Here is a 21,011-nt window from a genome sequence, read left to right on the forward strand (position 1 = left end):
TAAAACGAGGCGGCCTAACACATTTAAAACAATGCGATCCCAGGTGCATAGGTCAACCATTGTTTCTTGTACGAACCAATTGTGAGATCAACGCATGGAAAACAATACGTGCTTCGTGCACGCCAAACGAGGTGAGATCAACGTATGAAAATACTTGGCACACAAAACGAGGTAGCCTAACGCATGCAAAACAATGCGATCCCAGGTGCATAGGTCAACCATTGTTGCTCGCACGAAGCATTGGTGTTAGAGGTGGAGCTTATATAAGTCGCTATCAATATAGGGTAGGGTTTTTTTCAATCTCATAAGTCAACCATTATTTCCCATACGAACCAATTGTGTTGGAGGTAGGGCATTTATAGGGGTAATGAGGTATGGTTTAGTTTTAATCCCACAAGTAAGCCATGGTTTGTCGTACGAACCATAGGTGTCGAGGTAGGGCATTTATAGGGGATAGGTTTAGTTTTAATCCCATGGCTCGACCGTTGTTACCTACATGAAGTATTGGTGTCGAGGGTGGGCATTTATAGGCCGTTATTAATAGGGAGTAGGGTTTAGTTTTAATCTCAAGGGTCAACCATGGTTGGAGGGATGAAGTATGATTGTCGAGGTTGGGACATTTATAAGCTGCTATCAACCATGATAGAATTCACACAAAAGTCGTAACTTTTAATTCAATAACCCCTTCTTTAAAAAAAAAAACATTTCACCGCCACGTTGCTGCAAGGGAAAAGAATTCAAGTGTGATGGGCACTAAAACGCGTTGTGAACTCAGGCTTTTATTATTCACATGCCCCTAACCAATTAAACTTAAGGTGTTACTATTCACACGCTGCTAAACCCCAGACCTCATAGGCCTCCACTGCTTTTGTTGCGCCTTAGTCCTTCCCGAGGGTATGAGTTTGGGCTACGTCTCCCTGCGCCTAAACCATTAATTTTATTTTATTTTTTTAATTTTTTTTTGCTTTTCCCATACCACAACACCAAACTATCATCTTCATGTTCTACAAAATGTGTTTGCGATGAAAATTTTCTTATAATCCATGTCAAAAAAATCTGAAAACAATGATATAAATCTTAATCTAAAGTAATTTCAATCTAAATAAAGTAATGTAGGAAGAAAAAAAATTTCAATGGAAAAAGAAAAAAGGAGAAAAAAAAAGAAGAAAAAGATACGATCGGTACTTTTCTACTGATCCTCCTCACTAAAAGTCACTAGTATGTTTAAATTAAGTCGCTAGCTTCATACCGATCCACCCATTTTCATTTTTTTTTCTTTTTCAGTTTTTTTTTTTTTTAATTTTTCTTTTATTTCTCTAACCATAACAACAAACTATAATTTTCATGTTCTTCAAAATATATTTTCCGTACAAAACCTATTATAATTCATATTTAAACACTTGAAATCAACGATTTAAAACCTAAATTTAAAGATATTTTTGTAATTTTCCACTTTAAGAATCAATAAAAAATAGTTTTGATACCTAATAAACGGTATGATCACATCCAAAGATCTTGCAATATTTTCCTTAACTCCAAGACAAAATATTTGCTAAAGCTAAAAATTTCAATTTTTTCCTTAACAATTTTCCAATCGATTTTGAGAACTTTCACAACATTCGTTGTAAGCCAATGTTAGAGTTATCTACTTGCACCACATATTTCCTAAAATTAATTTAGAACATTCCAACGAAATATTTCCTCAAAGTTATCCAGAAGCTACAAGACAAAGGTGATGACTATGCACGGTTCTAACTTTCTAACTTTTGTTTGACCAAGGGAAGAAGGGACTCAAGAAAGCAGAATCACAGTCAGCCACTTGTACGGGCAAAGATTGTGACCAATCTTCATGTAACCTTATGTTGCCTTCATTCCCTACAGGCTCAAACCACATCGAAAACAAACCCAATAATGACATCAATTTATATCATATTGGTACACCGTTATTCTAGTTTTTCCGAATTAAAAGGAATCTTCTTCGAACTTATTCTACCAAATTCACAAAGACCACAAATACCGTCACGCTTCGTTACAGTTCTATTTCAATTTTTGAACACAGTTATATATTTTACAATTTACTAATGAATTTTAAATTTGAGACAGAATCAATTTGTATCAAATTGTAGGGGTGATCCCGTGGTTCGAGTCCCATTTTATCTACTACAATAGATTCTCTCTCTCTCTCTCTCTCTCTCTCTATGTCCCATTGCTTATTAAAACGGCAAAGCTAACAACTATTGCTCATACAAAGTTCACTTATTATTTTTTTTTTCTCACTCTCTCTCTCTCCACTCTCTTTCGGATGAGGATTCTCTATCCTCCTATTCTCATGCCATTCCATCTCCTCCTCTCACACATTACTTTTTGTCTTATTATCTTTATAAAAAAAATCAATATAAGATGTTGATGTGGCTTAACCGTGACCGTTCAAATAGGAGGGCATGGAAGGGTAAAGAGATTAGGAGGGTAGATAATCCTCCTCCCTCTCTTTCTTTCTCTAGATTTTGAGCTGAAAACTAAACAAGCTGCTGCAAGCAAGAGATCTCCGCAAAGCCTGTAATGGAAGTAAGGAATTCTCTGAAACACAACTTCTAGGGTTTCCTGAAATTCCACCCACCTGGTTTTCTTCGCCGTGTACAAAGTTTGTCATCTTTGCTCCAATTTATATCAACCTTTTTCTTGTTTTATTTTCACTTTTATTATACATATAGGCAAAATTCAATATATATTTTAATAAAAGCAATAATATTTGAAATAATCAAACTTTTAAAAAACAAAAAATAACAGTAAAACAGTGAAAAAAGCCAATTGCCACACTCAAAAGGCTAGCTTTATGAAACAAATAATCAATGAGATAAATATGGAGCTTAAAGATGCAAACCTTGTGCACCCACTTTGTTGCTCTGGGTAAGCAAGGCACTTAATCAATGTTCTGATGTGTTGCTCAAGTTTTGATCTTTGAGCTCCTCCTTCAATGGGGTTTTGTCGATTTTGAGTAGATTTGCGTTAATTGTCTTGACACTCCGTTGGCGTAGAAATTGGTGCAAAATTTCGCTTTCATAGGTGATATCCAGAGGCACTTGAGTTGAGATACAGGGGAAATTATGTTTCGACTACCAAGTACACGGCAACGAACTTCATTCCAAAGTCATTGTTTGAGCAGTTTAGGAGGGTTGCAAATATATACTTTCTCGTTGTAGCTTGTGTTTCGTAACTTCGTTCAGTCTGTTGGCCCCCTTTAGAGCTGTTAGTGTAGCTGTGCCGTTGATAGTGGTGATTAGAGCTACTATGGCTAAGGAAGCCGTTGAAGATTGGAAGCAAAGAAAGCAGGTAAACATTTTTGCAGTATTGGTATTACTAGTTATTTGAAGTTGTATAGTCATATTTGAATTAGGGCTCGTTTAGGAACTGCTTTTCAATGACTGAAAGCGCTTTTACAAATTATCTGTAAAGAATATAAAGTGTAGTTGCATTTGAATTGTGCTATATGCAGGGAGGTTTTAGAATATGTAGTCATTTTGGTTGTTGTAGGATCAATGCTATTAGGAAGTAGCTCGAAATTAATATTTTGATTGTTCTTTTTATTTGCTTCTCCTAATTGAATTGGCTATAAATTCGAAACTGTTCCAAGATATTGAGGCAAACAGTCGAAAGGTTAGAGTTTATGGTAGGAATTGTACATTCTACAAGACCAGATGGAAGAAACTCCGGGTTGGAGATGCTGTGAAGGTGCACAAGGATGAGTAATTTCCTGCGGATCTGCTTTTGCTTTCGTCAAGCTATGAGGATGGGATTTGCTATGTTGATACTATGAACCTTGATGGAGAAACTAATTTAAAATTGAAGCATGCATTGGAGGTGACATCCCATCTTCAAGATGAAGATTCCTTGGAAAAATTTAAAGCGGTGATCAAGTGCGAGGACCCAAATGAAAGTCTGTATTCATTTGTTGGGACATTGTTATATGATGGAAAGCCTTACTCGCTTTCCTTACAACAGATGCTCTTAAGAGATTCTAAGCTGAAAAATACTGAATATGTCTATGGTGTCGTCGTCTTTACTGGACACAACACAAAAGTGATGCAGAATGCAACAGATCCTCCTTCACAGAGAAGTAAAATCGAGAGGAAAATGGATAAGATAATCTACATTCTTTTCAGTTCTCTGGTCATGATAGCCTTTACTGGATCTCTCTTTTTTGGAATCAACACTAGACGGGATCTAAGTGGTGGAAATATAAGAAGGTGGTATCTTCATCCAGATCATTCAACCGTGTTTTATGACCCCAAAAGACCAGCACTCGCGTCTTTTTTCCCTTTCTTGACAGCGCTTATGTTGTATGGATATTTAATACCAATATCTTTGGAGAGGGCGCTGGCAAACAGAAAGGACGGAGTCGATGGACTGCCTGAAACTGGTGATGTATTAGATCATGTTAGTAATAATGTTGACTCTAGAAAGTCAATAAAGGGTTTCAACTTTAGAGACGAACGCATCATGAATGGGCAGTGGGTCAATGAACCTCATTCGGATATCATACAGAAATTCCTTCGGGTTTTAGCAATCTGTAATACGGCCATTCCAGTTGTGGAGAAATAACCTATGAATCTGAGTCACCGGGTTTTAGCAATCTGTCATACAACCTTTCCTTCGGGTTTTTCCTTGCTTTTTTCTTTTTCTGTGATGTAATTTCTGAAAGTGAGATTTTTTTTTTCTCTTCTTATATATAATATATACAAGATATATATATATATATATATATATATATATATAATGTGAACCTTATTTCTAGTCGGTCCACGTTTTGGACTACTATTTATTTTCTTTATGAAAATATATGGCTCAACAGTGTCGAGGGTGGGCATTTATAGGTCGTTATTAATAGGGAGTAGGGTTTAGTTTTAATCTCAAGGGTCAACCGTGGTCGGCGGGATGAAGTATGATTGCAGGGGTTGGGGCATTTGTAAGCTGCTATCAACCATGATAGAATTCACACAAAAGTCGTAACTTTTAATTCAGTAACCCCTTCTTAAAAAAAAAAAAACATTTCTTCACCACGTTGCTGCAGGGAAAAGAATTCAAGTGCGCTGGGCACTAAAATGCATTGAACTCAGGGTGTTATGATTCACACGCCCCTAAACACTTGAACTGAAGGTGTTACTATCCACACGTCGCTAAACTCTAGACCTTATGGGCCTTCACTGCTTTTGGCTGCGCCTTAGGCCTTCCCGAGGGCATGAGTTTGGGCTGCGTCTCCCTGCACCTAAGCCATTAATTTTATTTTAATTTTAAATTTTTTAAAAAAATTTTGTTTTTCCCATACCACAACACCAAATTTTTTAGAATCGATGAAATTTTTTTTATAATCCATGTCAAAAAATCTGAAAACAAGGATATAAATCTTAATCTAAAGGAATTTCAATCTAAATAAAGTAATGTAGGAAGAAAAAAATATTCAATGGGAAAAGAAAAAAGGAGAAAAAAATAGAAAAGGATACGATCGGTACTTGGATACTGATTCTAGTCGGAAGAAGTTGCTTGTAAGTTAGCGACTATAGAGAATAAGTCGCTAACTTCATACCGATGAGCCCATTTTCATTTTTTTTTCTTTTCCGCTTTTTTTTTCTTTTATTTCTCTTACCATAACAACAAAATATAATTTTCATATTCTTCAAAATATATTTTTCCGTACAAAACCTATTATAATTCATATTTAAACACTTGAAATCAACGAACAATAATTGGGCAAATGCAACTCTACCCCTAAAAAATGCGTTGGCACCCAGCTCATTTAAAATATTATTTTTTTTATAAAATAATAAAAATTAGTTTTAATTTCGGATAGGATTTTTAACTTATTTTTTCATGTCACGTGTCATTATCCGAAAGTACTATTTTGTGAATAGATTTTCGATAAGATTTTCAACCAATCCTGACGCGCCACGTGTCACTATCTGTTTACAACAATTTACACAAGATTTCGCCTTATCTCTAGCCGCTTCCTGTGCCATGTTCAGTCCCTTCCCGTTCTTCAAATGTGTTGCCTTCCTGTTCAGTCCCTTCCCGTTCTTCAACTCGTGATGAAAATACAGATCTTGAAGCACCACTTCCAAATGAACTAAAAAGTTGTAGCAAAAATGTTAATACAATATATGAGAGAATAAATTAGTTGTGATCTCGCCATTTATGATATTCAAACTTAAGACCTTTTATTTATAAGTAAATAAAAATATCACTAGGTTGTACCTTTTCAGCTTTTCAAATCCACACATTTTGCAGTTGCGTTACCAAATCACGTGGACAACCCATGTGATCACGAAAAACACACAACCCTTTAAAAAATGGGAACTGTAACGAAAAGTTTCTGGTACTATTCACTTTAACGAAAAACCACACTTTTACAATAAAAAGTCAATCCTAGTACTATTCACTTTACCCTTTATTTGTCCTTATCGTTAAAACTCAAAGTTTTCAAGTCATTTTCATTAGTTTTTCTTTAAAAAAAAGTCATTGCCTCCCTTTTGGGACCATTTTTTTCTTTTAAATTAAGTCTTCTTCTTTTTAAAATTGAAGTTTCAGTCTCTCACTCTACATGTAAGGAGAGATTTACAAAGTGAAAACATAAGCACTTGCCGCTTGTAATATGTTTGGATGAAAGAAATAAACTTGAAATTTTAACAAAAGTCAGAATTTATAACTTGACATGTTCATAAACATAGAAATTTAGAATTTTCTCTTGCAAAAAAAAACTTGGATTTTGGAACCTCAAATTTCCAAGTTTATTCTATGTAAATAGTCGTTATTTCTAAACTTCTCTGAGTGAGAGTTTAAAAATAAAAAAATAAAAAAGATTATGTATTCAATTTCATTGTTCTTTTTTTATAATGAACTGCAAAACATTAGGCAATAGGGTCTTAAATGCACTAGATGATCATTAAAGAGATATATAAACAATTGGTTTACCAATGACTCGTTGTCACTTCTTGTTACATCCTCTCATTCAAATGTACGATAACAGAAGATCATAAGGCATTCTCTTATGATTTTTAGTGTCTCCCAATTTTATTTATTTTTATTAAAAGTATCTATTTGTTTGTTTCTTAAAAAAAAAAAAATATAGATATATATATATAATAATCATAATTCAAAGTCTAGACAAGTTGATAAGAAAAGACCAAGATGAATGTGATGCGAGTGCACCGAAATTCAAAATTAAATGCACTCTTGTGACACAACAACCAATTGTATCCTTTACTGTTGTTTTCGCTTTCTATATCTGCAACCAATAATATCCTCTAATGTCGTTTTCACTTAGGAAAACTAATGAAAAAGGCTTGAAAACTTTGAGTTTTAACGATAAGGACAAAATAAAGGGTAAAATGAATAGTACTAGGATTAACTTTTTAGTGTAAAAATGTGGTTTTTCGTTAAAGTAAACAGTCCCATGAATTTTTCGTTAAAATTCCCTTTTCACTTTCTATATTTTCCTTGCGGAGAAAGTTATGAAAGTTTTAAATATAAAGATAATTAAAAAAAAATTATATTTAAGATTTACAGTGTGGCAAAGATTAAAGTGCCATTCAAAAAGATTCATTGACAAACAAAATCCTGAATAAGTTTTCTTGGAATTTATACTCATTGGTATCACAACACATTATTCCCAAGTAGAAGATTGATACTTAGATATTAGTCCAAGTATTATACAAAAATTGTTGATAAGAAAATGACCAATGGTGCCCCTCTAAATTCAATGTGGTTTGTTTACACACGCAACCCGGCAACCATTCATTTTCCCTTCATTTATCTTTGATCCAAAGCCAATGGTCCCAAAACATCTATATCTCTCCTTCTCTCCTCTGTTCCTCTCTATCTTTCCTTCTTGTCCCCTCTTTCTTCCCTTCCTGTCTCCTCTTTCTTCCTCTCCTCCGACCCCTTATCTTTGGATCTTTTTTATAGTTTAAGTTTTAAGATTTGAAATAATTTTAAATTTCATACCAAACAAGTTTTTAAAGTTGTTTCAATAGATGTTCTTAAAAAGTGCTTTCATAAATGTTGAAATTTTTGGAATAGGATACCAAACAAGTCATTGGTTATCCCTCGTTGTATATTTTTTGTTTTTGTTACCCTTATCAGGTTACTTAATCACGTAACAAGAAAGATGAAATTAACTAGCCTCATATGTATATTCCATGTGTTCACAGTTCTCGTCAAGGTACTTAGGCCTTATGATTTTTTTATTTAAAATCTCATTTATATAAAAACCTAAAATTTCTAATTTTTAATTTAAAAAATATAATAACATAAATAAAAATAAATTATCACATTAATTCAAGAACCTTGATTAAAAATTAAAAACCAACAAATTTCAATCAAATAATATTCATGGCATCCAGTCTTCCGAAAATAATACACCATAAATTGGAATGTAGATTCTCTCCAAAGCACGGCAAAGGATATGAAATTATTACCTGCAGATGTGTGGTTTGAAGTCTGAGAACCATCCATTTGGGAAGTGGCACAGATATAGCAGAAATGTGGTCCCTCTACTGTACTTGGGCCAGAAATGCTTTGGTCCTCACACCCCATGGAAATATCCCAAGCTCCCAACGCCCTTTATTTATCCCGACCAACAGATCTACCATTTCTCAGCAAAATCCAACTGTTGGGTTTTGTTGTGAAGATCAAAGAAACCAGATATGGATGCCTTCTCTTCCTCCTTTCTATCTACATTTCCCACTCAAAAGATATCAATCTCTCCTGCCATAACATCCCCCAAGCTCAGCAGCATTTCCGCTGTCAGAATTGAAGAAAGACCCACCTCCCAACCACCAGCTTCAAGGCCGCCGCCGCCGCCGCCGCCTCCGAAAATCACTCCACGGCCTCCGCTAGAGGCGAAGACAGATCGTGCACTTCAAAACAATGCTTCAACTTTCACTGCAGCAAAACAACAAAGTTCTGCGCTACCCGCAGTGATCTTCAACGCTCTGGACGACTTCATCAACAACTTCATAGACCCTCCAGCGAAACCCTCAGTGGACCCCAGGCACGTGCTCTCCTACAACTTTGCTCCGGTTGAGGAACTTCCGCCCACGGAGTGCGAGATCATACAGGGCTCCCTGCCGCCGTGCCTCGACGGAGCCTACATTCGCAATGGCCCGAACCCGCAGTACCTTCCGCGTGGGCCCTACCACCTGTTCGACGGCGACGGAATGCTTCACTCCGTTAGGATCTCTGGAGGCCGGGCGGTGCTCTGCAGCAGATATGTCAAGACATACAAGTACACCGTTGAGCGCGACGCCGGCCACCCTATTCTTCCCAACGTCTTCTCCGGCTTCAACGGCCTCACCGCTTCCGCTACACGTGGCGCTCTCTCCGCTGCCCGCGTCCTTACAGGCAGGGTCCGCAATACCTTATAACAAAATTTTTAATTTATAGTTCTTTCTTTCACCAATAACACTAATATTTTTCTAGATGAATTAAATTTTATAAACAAAAAGACACAAAAGTTAATAATTAAATTATTACTTAGTTTTGATTGACGTGCTTATTTCATATTAGTAATACATCATTTGATTTACAAATATAATATTTAATATTACTTATTAAAAAGTAAAAATGTTAATCAACACTTATGTAATAATTTAATTATTATTTTATGTTATTTAATTAATAAAATTTGACTACGAATTTAGTTTTTATAACATTATCCAAATATGCATAAATAGAACTAAATAAAATTTTGAGTGAAAATGTAAAAAGGAGTAATACTAAATAGACAATAAATTGGGTAAAAAAATAAATATAGTGTTGTTCTAAACCAAATTGCAGATGAAATGATGTGTATCTAATAAGAAACAAGCACATTAATCGACACTTAATTAATAATTCAAACATCTACAATCATATTATTTGATTTGCAAATTTGATTTCTCAAAAATAACATTTTTGGCCTGACAAGTTGTCCCTGCTATGTTTCTTGAAACGAAACCACGTTTTTTCTTTTCATCCCAGGTCAAAAAAAAGGACGACGTTTTGGCCTTGTTTTTATCGTTTTTTTCCTGAAAAACAAAAAACACCGTACAACGCCCCCATCGTCAAGCATAGGGGCGGAAGCTCGCTCTTAGGCTGGATTTTGAGGGTAGTGATTGTAAAGCCTTCTTTATCTTTAATTCGTATTGAATTTATTTGATTTAAATGTCACAAAACAAGAAATTAGTGCACCAACAGAAAAGGAAAGCGGGAAAATCACTTGCCATACTTTAATTACTCCATTACTAAGTTACTTATTAAGACATACTAAATTATGAACCTAACTCCTACTATGGTTCAAGTGCATAGATTGAAGCTGTTACTGTCACACAAGTTTTTGGTCAATTCTTATTAGCTTCCAACATTTTACACGTAATTTCTCTTGATGCAAATATTAAAACGTTACTTTGTCTACAGGCCAATTCAATCCTGCAAATGGCATTGGTCTTGCAAACACAAGTTTGGCCTTCTTCGGCGACCGACTTTACGCTCTCGGCGAGTCCGATCTCCCTTACTCCCTCCGCCTGACGTCCAACGGAGACATCGAGACTCTGGGACGCCATGATTTCGACGGCAAGCTCTCCGTGAGTATGACAGCTCATCCGAAGGTAGACCCAGAAACGGGGGAGGCATTCGCCTTCCGCTATGGCCCTATACCGCCGTTTCTAACCTACTTCCGCTTCGACTCGAATGGCGTGAAGCAGCCGGACGTGCCGATATTCTCCATGGTCACTCCATCGTTCCTCCATGACTTTGCAATCACCAAAAAATATGCCATATTTGCTGACATACAAATTGGGATGAACCCTATTGACATGATCACTAAAGGAGCCTCCCCTGTTGGTTTGGACCCTTCCAAAGTGCCAAGGATTGGAGTGATTCCGCGGTACGCGAAGGACGAGTCCGAGATGAGGTGGTTTGAGGTGCCGGGTTTCAACAACGTACACGCCATCAATGCGTGGGATGAGGAGGATGCTATTGTGATGGTGGCACCAAACGTTTTGTCAGCAGAACACACAATGGAGAGATTGGAGCTTGTTCATTCTTTGGTTGAGAAGGTTCGGATTGATCTGAAGACGGGGATTGTGACGAGGCAGCCGATTTCAACTAGAAATCTGGATTTCGCCGTGATCAATCCGGCTTACATGGGGAAGAAGAATCAGTATGTGTATGCAGCTGTGGGTGATCCCATGCCTAAGATATCAGGAGTGGTGAAATTGGATGTGTCTAATTCGGAGCACAAGGAGTCCATTGTGGCCAGCAGGATGTTTGGCCCGGGGTGCTACGGGGGCGAGCCGTTTTTCGTGGCCAGAGAGCCCGAGAATCCTGATGCGGACGAGGACGACGGGTATGTGGTGTCCTATGTTCACGATGAGAAGGCAGGGGAATCGAAGTTCTTGGTGATGGATGCCAAGTCTCCTCAGCTTGACATTGTGGCTGCTGTGAGGATGCCCCGGCGGGTGCCTTATGGCTTCCATGGACTCTTTGTGAAGGAAAGTGATCTCAACAAGTTGTAGTTTCATATGTCCCCATATTGCAACATAGTAAAATGCTACACAAACAATTATAAATATGGAATATATTGCACATCGTTTACCAAATACAAACAGTTCAGTGCTAATAACACTGATACCTTTTGGATAAAACCCTACACCTGAGCGGGACTATGTTGCACAACGGTAGTACAAGGGCAGCTTAATTATATGAAACTTTTTCAATCAAAGTGATACATAAAGCGATACAAATTGAGCCAGAAGACCTAGTTTATCTGCATAATGCGAAAACTGATGGATTGCTGTTCCTAACTGAGCTCTGGAGTTTCTGATCCTGAAATTCATCCACAGTTTTCACTTGTCTTACCCTTCATCGCCAACTTCCTCTCGACAGCCCGGTTCTTGCAATCGCAGAAATATATCGTGCAGGCCACCCACTTCACCACATTCCCAAAGCAGAACAAGCTAATCTGAGCAGCGAGACCAACATAATTAGTCCTTTTCGTAGCAGCCAATGTATATGCAAGGCAACCTTAAAATTGCTTCCCAAGCAAAGAAAACAAGCATCAAAAGAATCCCTTTCCACTCACTACCGCTGCTAAAATATATCGCTAGCGCAAACGCCTTGATTCCATGTGTCCCCTCCAACACTGAAATCACAAGACTCACATTCCACACAACACTCCATGCTAAGTAAATCGTAAGCAGTGCTGTAAATGCCGGCCAGCACCAAACAGCAAAGTACAGTCCGTACATTACTGGCTGGAAGACAACATAGTACGTTGCGGCTAACCATATCAATCCGAGTAGCGTACAGGTTGACAAGACAAGAACATAGACAGATGTAACAAAACTGCCCTTCAATCTTGTTTTGTCAAAGGGTATATGTAGCATTTCCTTGAGAGTCTTCGTTGATCTCTCTTCTTCATAGATCTTCGATGCCAAATCAACGATCAAAAGCACGGTGCTGAGCTCTAGGAGATGGAGAGGCACAAGATAGAGAAGACCGAGATGAATGAACCCAGCAGAATAGTCTTTCATTTTTCTGGCTGTGTCAAGAGGTACGAGCCAATAAAAGTCAAGATCATCGGGGTTTTGTTTTAGAATTTCTGAGATTTCGACCATGAATTTTTGGAGAACAGATTCATAGTAAATCATGAAACAGAAAAGAGGAAGGGAGGTGAGGATTGCGAAGACAAAAAAATTGGTGTTTTTGGCAGAGATTGCAAGAGCTTTTCGGAGAATTCCGAAGGCTTCTAGCTTCGGATTCTTCACCGTAAGGTTGCTTTCCATCTCCATACTTTCACTTCCAGGGTCAATCCAGAGAGTTTCAAATACAACTGTGAGTTTCTAAATGAACATGAAGTCTTTCTGTAAGCAATTAGCAATGGGGACAAGTCCAAGTCAAAGTCCACACAAACCATCCACAGAAAGTCTTTCTTGATGGTTTCAGCCTATCGAATATTCGAAGGAGAGCCAATCGTGGACTTGACTTATAGACTTCAAAGTTTCGTTTGCGTCTGCTTTTGTAAAAAGCAGTTTTGTTCATAAGCACTTCTCTAGAAATGCTTTTGATAGAAACACGTTGAAATTTTTATTAAAATTCAAGCCCTTGGAAGTACTTCTACAGAGGGCTCCTCTGCTAGCCAAAAGCATTTTTACGCTTTTGATTACCAGAGTACGCTTTTAGCTCTTCTTGAAACACCCCCATTTGTTTCATGATTAATAAAAATAATAATATCATGGCCCCAGAGCTGTTAATGTTCACATGTAGAGGAAGCCATTGGTTGATGACCTACTTTGTGGAAGAGCCACATTTCACCAGTTCTCACCCCTTTGCACTTCTGTGGAGACCTTATGCTGCAATTCATAACTCAGTCAGTGTGACAGTTTTGCAGTTACTAGTGCTGTAGTGATTGCTGGGTGCTTTGAAAATCTGATTAGACAATACATTCGCCTTTGCAACGAGGCTGCGAATGGCTAAATTCTTGCTATTTTTTACTTAAAAGATTACTATCTGGCTTAGTTTGGCATCTCCTATCAGAAAGGAGCAGTTTGTACTACTTGCTGGAGAGTTTAAAAAATACATCATTTGATGGAAGAACGCATCCAGTTGAAATAGTATTTATGAAAGATTGCAACATCTTCACAATTCCAAGAAACACACATTAACTAGTACCAACAAAAAGAAGTTACAAATTTAGCTACAAGACTTTGGATAATCAGGATATTCATCCAATGCTTTCACCTCTCTTCTTGGCCTGCATCTTCAATTTCTTCTCCAACGCCCGGTTCTTGCAATCGTAGAAATATACGATGCAGACAATCCACTTCAGCACATTCCCAAAGCAGAACAAGCAAACCTGTGCAAGAATACCACCAAAATAATGCCTGCTTTCGTAGCAGCCGAAATAGATGCAAGGCAACCTCAAACTTACTTCCCAGGCAAAGAAAATGAGCATCAAAACAAACCCCCTCCACTCGCTTCCGCTGCTCAAATATATCGCCTGCCCAAAGACCTTGATTCCGCTCCCTCCCTCCAGTATCGAAATCACAATGCTCATGTTCCACACCGCACTCCATGCCGAAAACATTGCCAGAAGCCCTACAAATGCTGGCCAACACAGTACGGCATAGAACAAAGCATCGAAATGCTGGAAGTTTCGAAAGACAGCATAGTAGGTTATTCCCAGCCATGTCAGCCCTAGCAGAGTACAAATTGACAACACAAGAACATAAAAACATGTAACAAAAGTTCCCTTCAGTCTTGTTTTGTCAAAGGGTTTTTTCACCATATCTTTGAGAGTCATCACTGGACTCTCTTCTGTGTGTATCTTGGATCCCAAGTAAACAATCGGAATCGCGGTTACGAGGTAGAGGATATGGAGAGGTACCAGATAGAGAAATTCCAGATAAAATAACTCATTGGAAAAATCATGGTTCAATTTTCTTGATATGTCAATTGGTATTGACCACCTCAAGCCGAAGTCGGTCAAGTAGCCGTTGATGTCGGCTTTTCGCAGCGGGTTTAGGATTTTCGAGGTCTCAACCATTATTTTTTGGAAATGGGGTTCATAGTAAATCAAGAAACAGAAGAGAGGAAGGGAGGCAAGGATTGCGAAAATAAAGAATTTGATGTTTCTGGCAGGGATTATAAGAGCTTGCCTGAGAATGTCCGATGCTCCCAGCTTCTGATTCTTCATAACCAGGTAGCTTTCCATCTCCATGGCTTCGCTTCCAAGCTCAATCCCCTCACAATTTAAAGTTTCTGATTGAGCTGTCCCCAAAAAAAGAGAGTTTCTGAGCGAGGAGGAAGTCTTCCTAGATGACGCGGATGATGACTCGTCAAAGGGTGGACTTGACTTGGACGACTTTTCATTTTTCTTTTTACTTTAGACAAACGAGGGGCGCATCGCATGGCGTGAAACGGTGCTATAACTTTATGAATTGCTCTCGCGTGAACTCGTTTAATTTTAGAATTTCTACGGAATTCGAAGCTAGTAAGCTCTCAAAAGTTTTCGTGCTAAGTAAAGATAAAAATATACATATAAGGCTTATAGGATCTACTCCCTTAGACAATGTGGAATCTCACATTTTTAGGGGTTGCAGGGGGTGGGGGGTTTTGGGTTGCAAGGGAAGGGGTCAAGGAAGTAAGATGGGTTTTTTTTTTTTTTTTTTTTTTTTAAATAGGATAAATTATTATAATATTTTTAATGCATAAAAAATTATTGTTTTGCCATGTGGCACAAATGTGGCAGTCACGTTAGCTCTTAACGAATCAATAGATGAAAAATATAACAAATGTATTATATTAAAATAAAATAGTACTTGAGATATGAAAATGAAATGTTTGGAAGATTTTGTATGAGATTGCAATAAACCTCAAATCTGAAGTGATGAAGTGTAATTTACCCTAAGAAATGAGAGAATCAAATTCGAGGACTTCATATACAACAATGAATGCAATTAGTGAATGAGCCACAAGTCTGTCAAGATTCTTTTGAAATTAAGTAAATTAGGGGATTATAATCTAATTTTTCTTATTCCCTGCCCCCAAGGTGCTAATTTTCGGTTCTTAGCCATTGTTTGGTCAACCTTGATTTTGTTTTTTTTTTTTTTTTTTTTTTTTTTACTAAGTAACCTTGATTTTGTGTCTTAAGCTTGATTATGATAACCAAGTATTGACACTAACCGGGATCCTAATCTGCTATCCCCGTTTTTCCTATATCCCCATGTCCTCGGTCTAGTTTGATGACACATGTCTATTCTTAACAGAACGACAATGTCACTTTGTCAAATGGCATTCCAGGTTCAAACTGCAGATACAAGAGTTCTACATTGAAGCTTATACCAAATTCATATGAACATTTCCAAGTAAATTCATACATCATCAACGAAAAAAAAAACAAAAATCTTCGGAAATCGAGCCAAAAGACTTAATCAACACAACGTAGAAATAATCAAAAGCAAGAAAAAAAATTCAACATAACGGATAAATTTATGGAGTGAACTTGTTGCAGCTTATATAAGCGCTTATTGCTCATCAGTTGTCACCTCTCTTCCTACTTCTTCAACCACAAATTCGATGCATTCATTGTTCTTCTTGAACGCCAGATTCTTGCAATCGAAGAAATACACCATGCAGACAACCCACCTCAACACATTCCTCAAGCAGGACAAGCAAATCTGTGCAATGATTCCATTCTCCTTTTCATAGCAGCCGAAATACAAACATGGCAGCCTCAAACCTACTCCACAAGCAAAGAAAACAAGCATCAAACAAAGCCCCCGCCACTCGTTACCTCCGCTGTAAAAAATTGCCAGGGTTAATGCCCCAGTTCGATGAACCACATTTAATATCGAAACCACAAGACTCACATTCCACATCGCGCTTAGCACCAAATGAAGAGCTAGAAGCGCTACAAATGCCGGCAAACACAATGTGGCAAACAACAGGTCCCATGCGAAGTTTCTCAAGACACAGAGAAGTTGTTAGGAAAGGGTTTATTTACCATCTCCGTGAGAGTCATCATCGGTCTTTCCTCGGTGTATATCTTCAATGCCAAGTCAATGATCGCAATCACGCTTCCCACCTCTAGGAGATGGTGAGGCACCAGGTAGAGAGGACAGTTGAATCAACTCATCAGCAAGCTTTTTGTTCAGTCTATTCGTTATACCAACACTTATCGGGCATCTTGGAAATATATTGTACTTGTAGCTGTAAACTGGGTGTTGTTTTGCAATTTCCACGACCGGATATAGATTTCATAGTAGACCATGCAACAGAACGAAGGGAGGGAAGTTATAATTGGGAGATGAAGAAGTTGATGTTTCTGGCAGAGATAGCAAGAGATTTTCGGAGAATATCGAAGGCTTCCAGCTTCTGATTCTTCTTCACTAGAAGGCTGGTTTCCATCTCCATGCTTTCGATTCCAAGGTCGATCCAAACCCAGTGGTGAGACTTTGTTAGTTAATTCACATGAAATGGGGGGACTTTGTTAAGACTTTTACTCTTCGTTTAATTGTATTATTAAGATATGAAAGTTAATACATATAAAATCATGATCCCAGATAGCATGGAGATTTAGGGTGATTAGTGTTAATAAAAAGAGCAAATATTAGGATCAATGGTTGATTCTGGAAAGTTCTCATGTTCTTTTCAAAAAAAGAGCAAAAAGATAAATCTTGAAATTGTCAACAAGGAAATGACACCCTTCGTACTTTTGTGAAAGCCTATAATACATACATACGAAAATGCACAAGAAATATTTTGACATAGATCTAACAAAGACATCGTTACAATCTCTTAAAAGAGCTCAGAGGAATGGATCAACGCCCCGCTACTAGTCAGACCGATATTGTTTCTCAACTTGCATCACACCATCTACATAGCACGGCAGATGTGGGGATGTCACTGCAAAAGGACACGGTGTAATTAAGAAACAGACCAATTTTTGTATAGTGTAATTTATTTTGTCAATTCAGCAATGTGATATTTTCAACACGAACTGGAGATGTTGTTGCTTGATCTTCAGAATTTAGTAGGACGATCTTTTTGCAGTCGTAGTAATAAACTGTGAGAAGCTTGTTTCAAGGAAATAATATGCAATTATATTTCGATGATACTGATAAGTCCATCTGCCAAGGAAGCTTGGTAAATTGAACATTCCAACAGAAAACAGAAGCATAAAAAACAACCACCCTCTTAGCATCTTTCCTTTGCTTAACTCTGATGAGGCTGTAATGGCTTCAAACAATCCTCTCTTCTCCTCTAAGACGGAAACAACAACGCTTAAGTTCCACCGCACGCTGCACTCTAACCATTTCGCAATGGCCACAAAGTAAACTATCCAATGCATGGCCAGGCCGGAAAGCCGGGAGTGCCGAGTTGGGCAACCCGAATGAACTAGCCGGAAATGCCTAGGTGGGCAACGCGATGGAACTAACGGCCTTCCGTAATGCCAATACTGAATAGCAGTTAAAGAATGAGAGCACAATAGGGAAATATTGAACCATGTAAGCACACCCGTGCCACCTTTTTGTTGTTACTGAATTTCGAAGAAGATTTCGCAGACCGGTCACTGACCTCACATTGCCAGTATAGATTGATGAGGCAGCATGGATGGTTGTGAGAACAATGAGGAAGTTAACAAGGTTAAAAAGGTAGATTTCTATAATTTTAATGGTCATTGCATGGTCAGAAAGACTTCCTAGTAGATCTATTGCCTCATAGATCAAAGTAGGCTGGTAGTCAACAGGCAATTTTTGTGACAATGTCAGGCTGAATAGTGGAAGGGAAGTGATCGATGTTAAGATTATGAAATTGGGATTTCGAAATGGGATTTTCATGGCGGATTCAATGATACCAAGGGTGCCGAGAAAGCATCGCTTCATCTCAGAAAATCTTGGGTTCTCCATTCCCTCAGCTGCACCAGTACAAAGTTTGAGGCTTGTGGATCTTGTATTGCCTCCTCTTCAACACATATGAGTATTAAATAAAATAAAAACAGTAAGTTTCCAGTTTTATTTCGATAATAACGGTAGAACTCTAGCTGGTGCGTCTCATCTTATTTTTCGGAATGATAATCCAAAGCACATCATATGGTAAATTAAGTTTAAGCGTTCTTAAGTTTTGAAATGTCCGAAGAGTAGAGCACAAAGAAATGACACCATTTTTTTAGCACCTGTAACTTTTCTAAACGCCTGAAATTCTAATTCTGTTTTAAGTTTAGGCTAGGGTGAAGTGTGCTCGCCCCTGCACCCAAGTTCGAAGCCCCTTCCCTAGGGTTAGAATATAGTTGATTTACGATAACATGTATACACAAAGATGCACAAATTCGTGAGATGAGAAATATTACTGGAAGTAATACATAGTTTTCACATAAATAAATGCAGAAAAAGGAGCATCTATAAAGTCTTGATCGCAGTTTCTAGTTCTTGCATGCAGTGCTCATTCCTCAACAGCTTCCACCTCTCTTCCTACTTCATTGCCAACAGATTCGACATGCTTCTCGTATTGCTCGCGAGTTTTCACTTCTCTTCCTACACCAACACATTCGACACATTCATTGTTCTCATTGAACGCTAAATTCTTGCAATCGTAGAAATATACCATGCAGACAACCCACACTTCAACACATTCCCCAAGCAGAACAAGCTAATCTATGCAATGATCCCATTCTCCTTTTCATGCATGCCAAAGTACAAACATGGCAACCTTAAACTTAATCCCCAAGCAAAGAAAACAAGCATCAAACGAAGCCCCTGCCACGTGTTACCTCTGCGGTAAGAAATAGCCAGAGCTAATGCTTTAGTTCCATGAACCCCATCCAATATCGAAGCCACAAGACTCACATTCCACTCCGCGCTCAGCGCCACAAATGCCAGAAAACACAGCACAGTAAACAACACATCGCACACAAAGTTCCTCAAAATAACAGTGTAGGTTGTTGGTATACATATTAGTCCAAGTAAAGTAGAAGTTGACAAGAAGAGAACATAGGGATATGTAATGAAGTGCCCTTGAGCGTTATGTTAGAAAAGTGTTTATTTACCATGTCCTTGAGAGTCATCGTTGGTGTCTCTTCCATGTATATCTTCAATGCCAAGTCAAAGATCGCAATAATGCTTCCAAGCACTAGCCTCAAGGAGATGGAGAGGCACCAGATAAAGAAGACATAACTGAATCAACTGATGAACAAGCTCTTTGTTCAGTCTGCTGGTTATATTAGTATTTGCTGGGCCTGCTGGAAAAATGCTGTAGCGATAAACTAGGGGTTGCTTTGCAATTTCTAAGATTTTGACAGGAATTTCTGGAAACAAATTTCATGGTAGACCATGAAACAGAACAAAGGAAGGGAGGTTAGAATCGTGAAAATGAAGAAGTCGATGTTTCTGGCAGAGACTTCTGTTTCTTCACCATAAGGCTGGTTTCAATCTCCATGCTTTCGATTCATAGCTCGATCCAAACACAATGGAGAGACTTTGTCAATGAATTCACATGATGTCTTTCTTGATGGCGTTCAATTGAATTATTAAGATATAAAATTAATAATAATTACAAGGAATGGTTCCTAAGCGCATGGTGGTTAACCTTGATATCCTCAAATTAACCTGGACGCAATAGCCAACAAGGACCTACAAAAACATACATTCAAGAACAAGAAAAGTTTTGACATAGAAACTACTACACGTGTAGTTTTACACATTACAATCTTCGGGATGAGAGATTCTTATTGCTTTTTTAAGAACTTATAGCGACCTTATGGTTGTGACAATTCTTGCAATCGCAGTAATAAACTGTGAGAGTCACCCAAGTAATAACCTTCCCCAAACACAAGAAGCTTGTGTCAAGGAGATAGTATGAAGGTATATTTGGATAGTACAGATATGTCCATCTGGCAAGGAGGCTTGACAAATTGAAGCTCCAAGGAGAAAACACAAGCATCAAAAGTAACCCTTTTAGCCTTTATCCTTTGCTTAACTCTGATGAGGCTGAAATGGCTTCAAACAATCCTCTCTTCTCCTCTAAAATGGAAACAACAATGCTTAAGTTCCACCGCGCAATGTACTCCAACCACGCAATAGCCAAGCTGTAAACTATCCAATATATAGCCAGGGAAAGCTGGGAGAGTGCAGTTGGTCTGCCTGATGGAACTAACGGCCTTGTGTAACCCCAACACTTAGAGAAAGATAGCACAAGAGTGAAATAGACATCAATGTAAGCATACGCTCGTGCCAACTTTTTTTTGTTACTGAATTTCGAAGAAGATTTTGCAGACAGATCGTTGACCTCTCATTACTAATATAAATTGTTGAGGCAGCATGGATAGTTGTAAGCACAACGAGGAAGTTACCAAGGGTAAAAAAAGTAGACTTTCATAGTTGTGAGCACAACGAAGAAATTGCTAGAAGAAAAGCAGTAATTACAAACTTCGGGATCAGTGATCTTATTTCCTGTAAAAAACCAACGGTGAGCGGAGTTCAAAT

At 38.0% G+C, this 21,011-nt stretch overlaps 4 protein-coding genes and 1 pseudogene across 4 annotated transcripts; 2 read left to right on the forward strand and 3 right to left on the reverse strand.

Moving 5' to 3' along the window:
- The first annotated feature begins 3,288 nt into the window (after positions 1-3,288).
- Positions 3,289-4,744, forward strand: LOC125477709 (annotated as a pseudogene).
- An 870-nt stretch (positions 4,745-5,614) lies between these two features.
- On the reverse strand, positions 5,615-8,601 carry LOC125477568. Its single transcript, XM_048584800.1, has 2 exons — positions 8,469-8,601; positions 5,615-6,118 (listed from the first exon to the last, which is right to left on the reverse strand). Exons 1-2 carry the CDS (start codon positions 8,584-8,586, stop codon positions 5,892-5,894), a joined length of 345 nt encoding a protein of 114 aa, XP_048440757.1. The 5' UTR covers positions 8,587-8,601; the 3' UTR covers positions 5,615-5,891.
- LOC125477567 (probable carotenoid cleavage dioxygenase 4, chloroplastic) lies at positions 8,552-11,636 on the forward strand. The gene is made up of 2 exons (XM_048584799.1): positions 8,552-9,393; positions 10,447-11,636. Exons 1-2 carry the CDS (start codon positions 8,697-8,699, stop codon positions 11,544-11,546), a joined length of 1,797 nt encoding a protein of 598 aa, XP_048440756.1. The 5' UTR covers positions 8,552-8,696; the 3' UTR covers positions 11,547-11,636.
- A 378-nt stretch (positions 11,637-12,014) lies between these two features.
- Positions 12,015-12,821, reverse strand: LOC125477710. The gene has a single exon (XM_048585124.1). It carries the CDS (start codon positions 12,819-12,821, stop codon positions 12,015-12,017), a length of 807 nt encoding a protein of 268 aa, XP_048441081.1.
- Positions 12,822-13,613: 792 nt separating this feature from the next.
- Positions 13,614-14,792, reverse strand: LOC103953514. The gene has a single exon (XM_009365256.2). The coding sequence runs from the start codon at positions 14,747-14,749 to the stop codon at positions 13,754-13,756; it is 996 nt and encodes a 331-aa protein (XP_009363531.2). The 5' UTR covers positions 14,750-14,792; the 3' UTR covers positions 13,614-13,753.
- Positions 14,793-21,011: the final 6,219 nt, after the last annotated feature.

Source organism: the organism of the source record quoted next, unplaced genomic scaffold (assembly GCF_019419815.1).
Source record: "Pyrus x bretschneideri cultivar Hongxiangsu unplaced genomic scaffold, Pyrus_bretschneideri_v1 Contig22, whole genome shotgun sequence".
Classification (NCBI taxonomy): Eukaryota; Viridiplantae; Streptophyta; class Magnoliopsida; order Rosales; family Rosaceae; genus Pyrus; species Pyrus x bretschneideri.

Coding starts and splice junctions, on each gene's coding strand:
- LOC125477710 (XM_048585124.1), bottom strand. CDS start 12,821: ATGGAGATGGAAAGCAACCTTACGGTGAAGAATCCGAAGCTAGAAGCC.
- LOC103953514 (XM_009365256.2), bottom strand. CDS start 14,749: ATGGAGATGGAAAGCTACCTGGTTATGAAGAATCAGAAGCTGGGAGCA.
- LOC125477567 (XM_048584799.1), top strand. CDS start 8,697: ATGGATGCCTTCTCTTCCTCCTTTCTATCTACATTTCCCACTCAAAAG. Junction 9,394..10,446: donor CGCTGCCCGCGTCCTTACAG/GCAGGGTCCGCA, acceptor CTTTGTCTACAG/GCCAATTCAATCCTGCAAAT.
- LOC125477568 (XM_048584800.1), bottom strand. CDS start 8,586: ATGGGGTGTGAGGACCAAAGCATTTCTGGCCCAAGTACAGTAGAGGGA. Junction 6,119..8,468: donor TTCAAACCACACATCTGCAG/GTAATAATTTCA, acceptor ACAACTTTTTAG/TTCATTTGGAAGTGGTGCTT.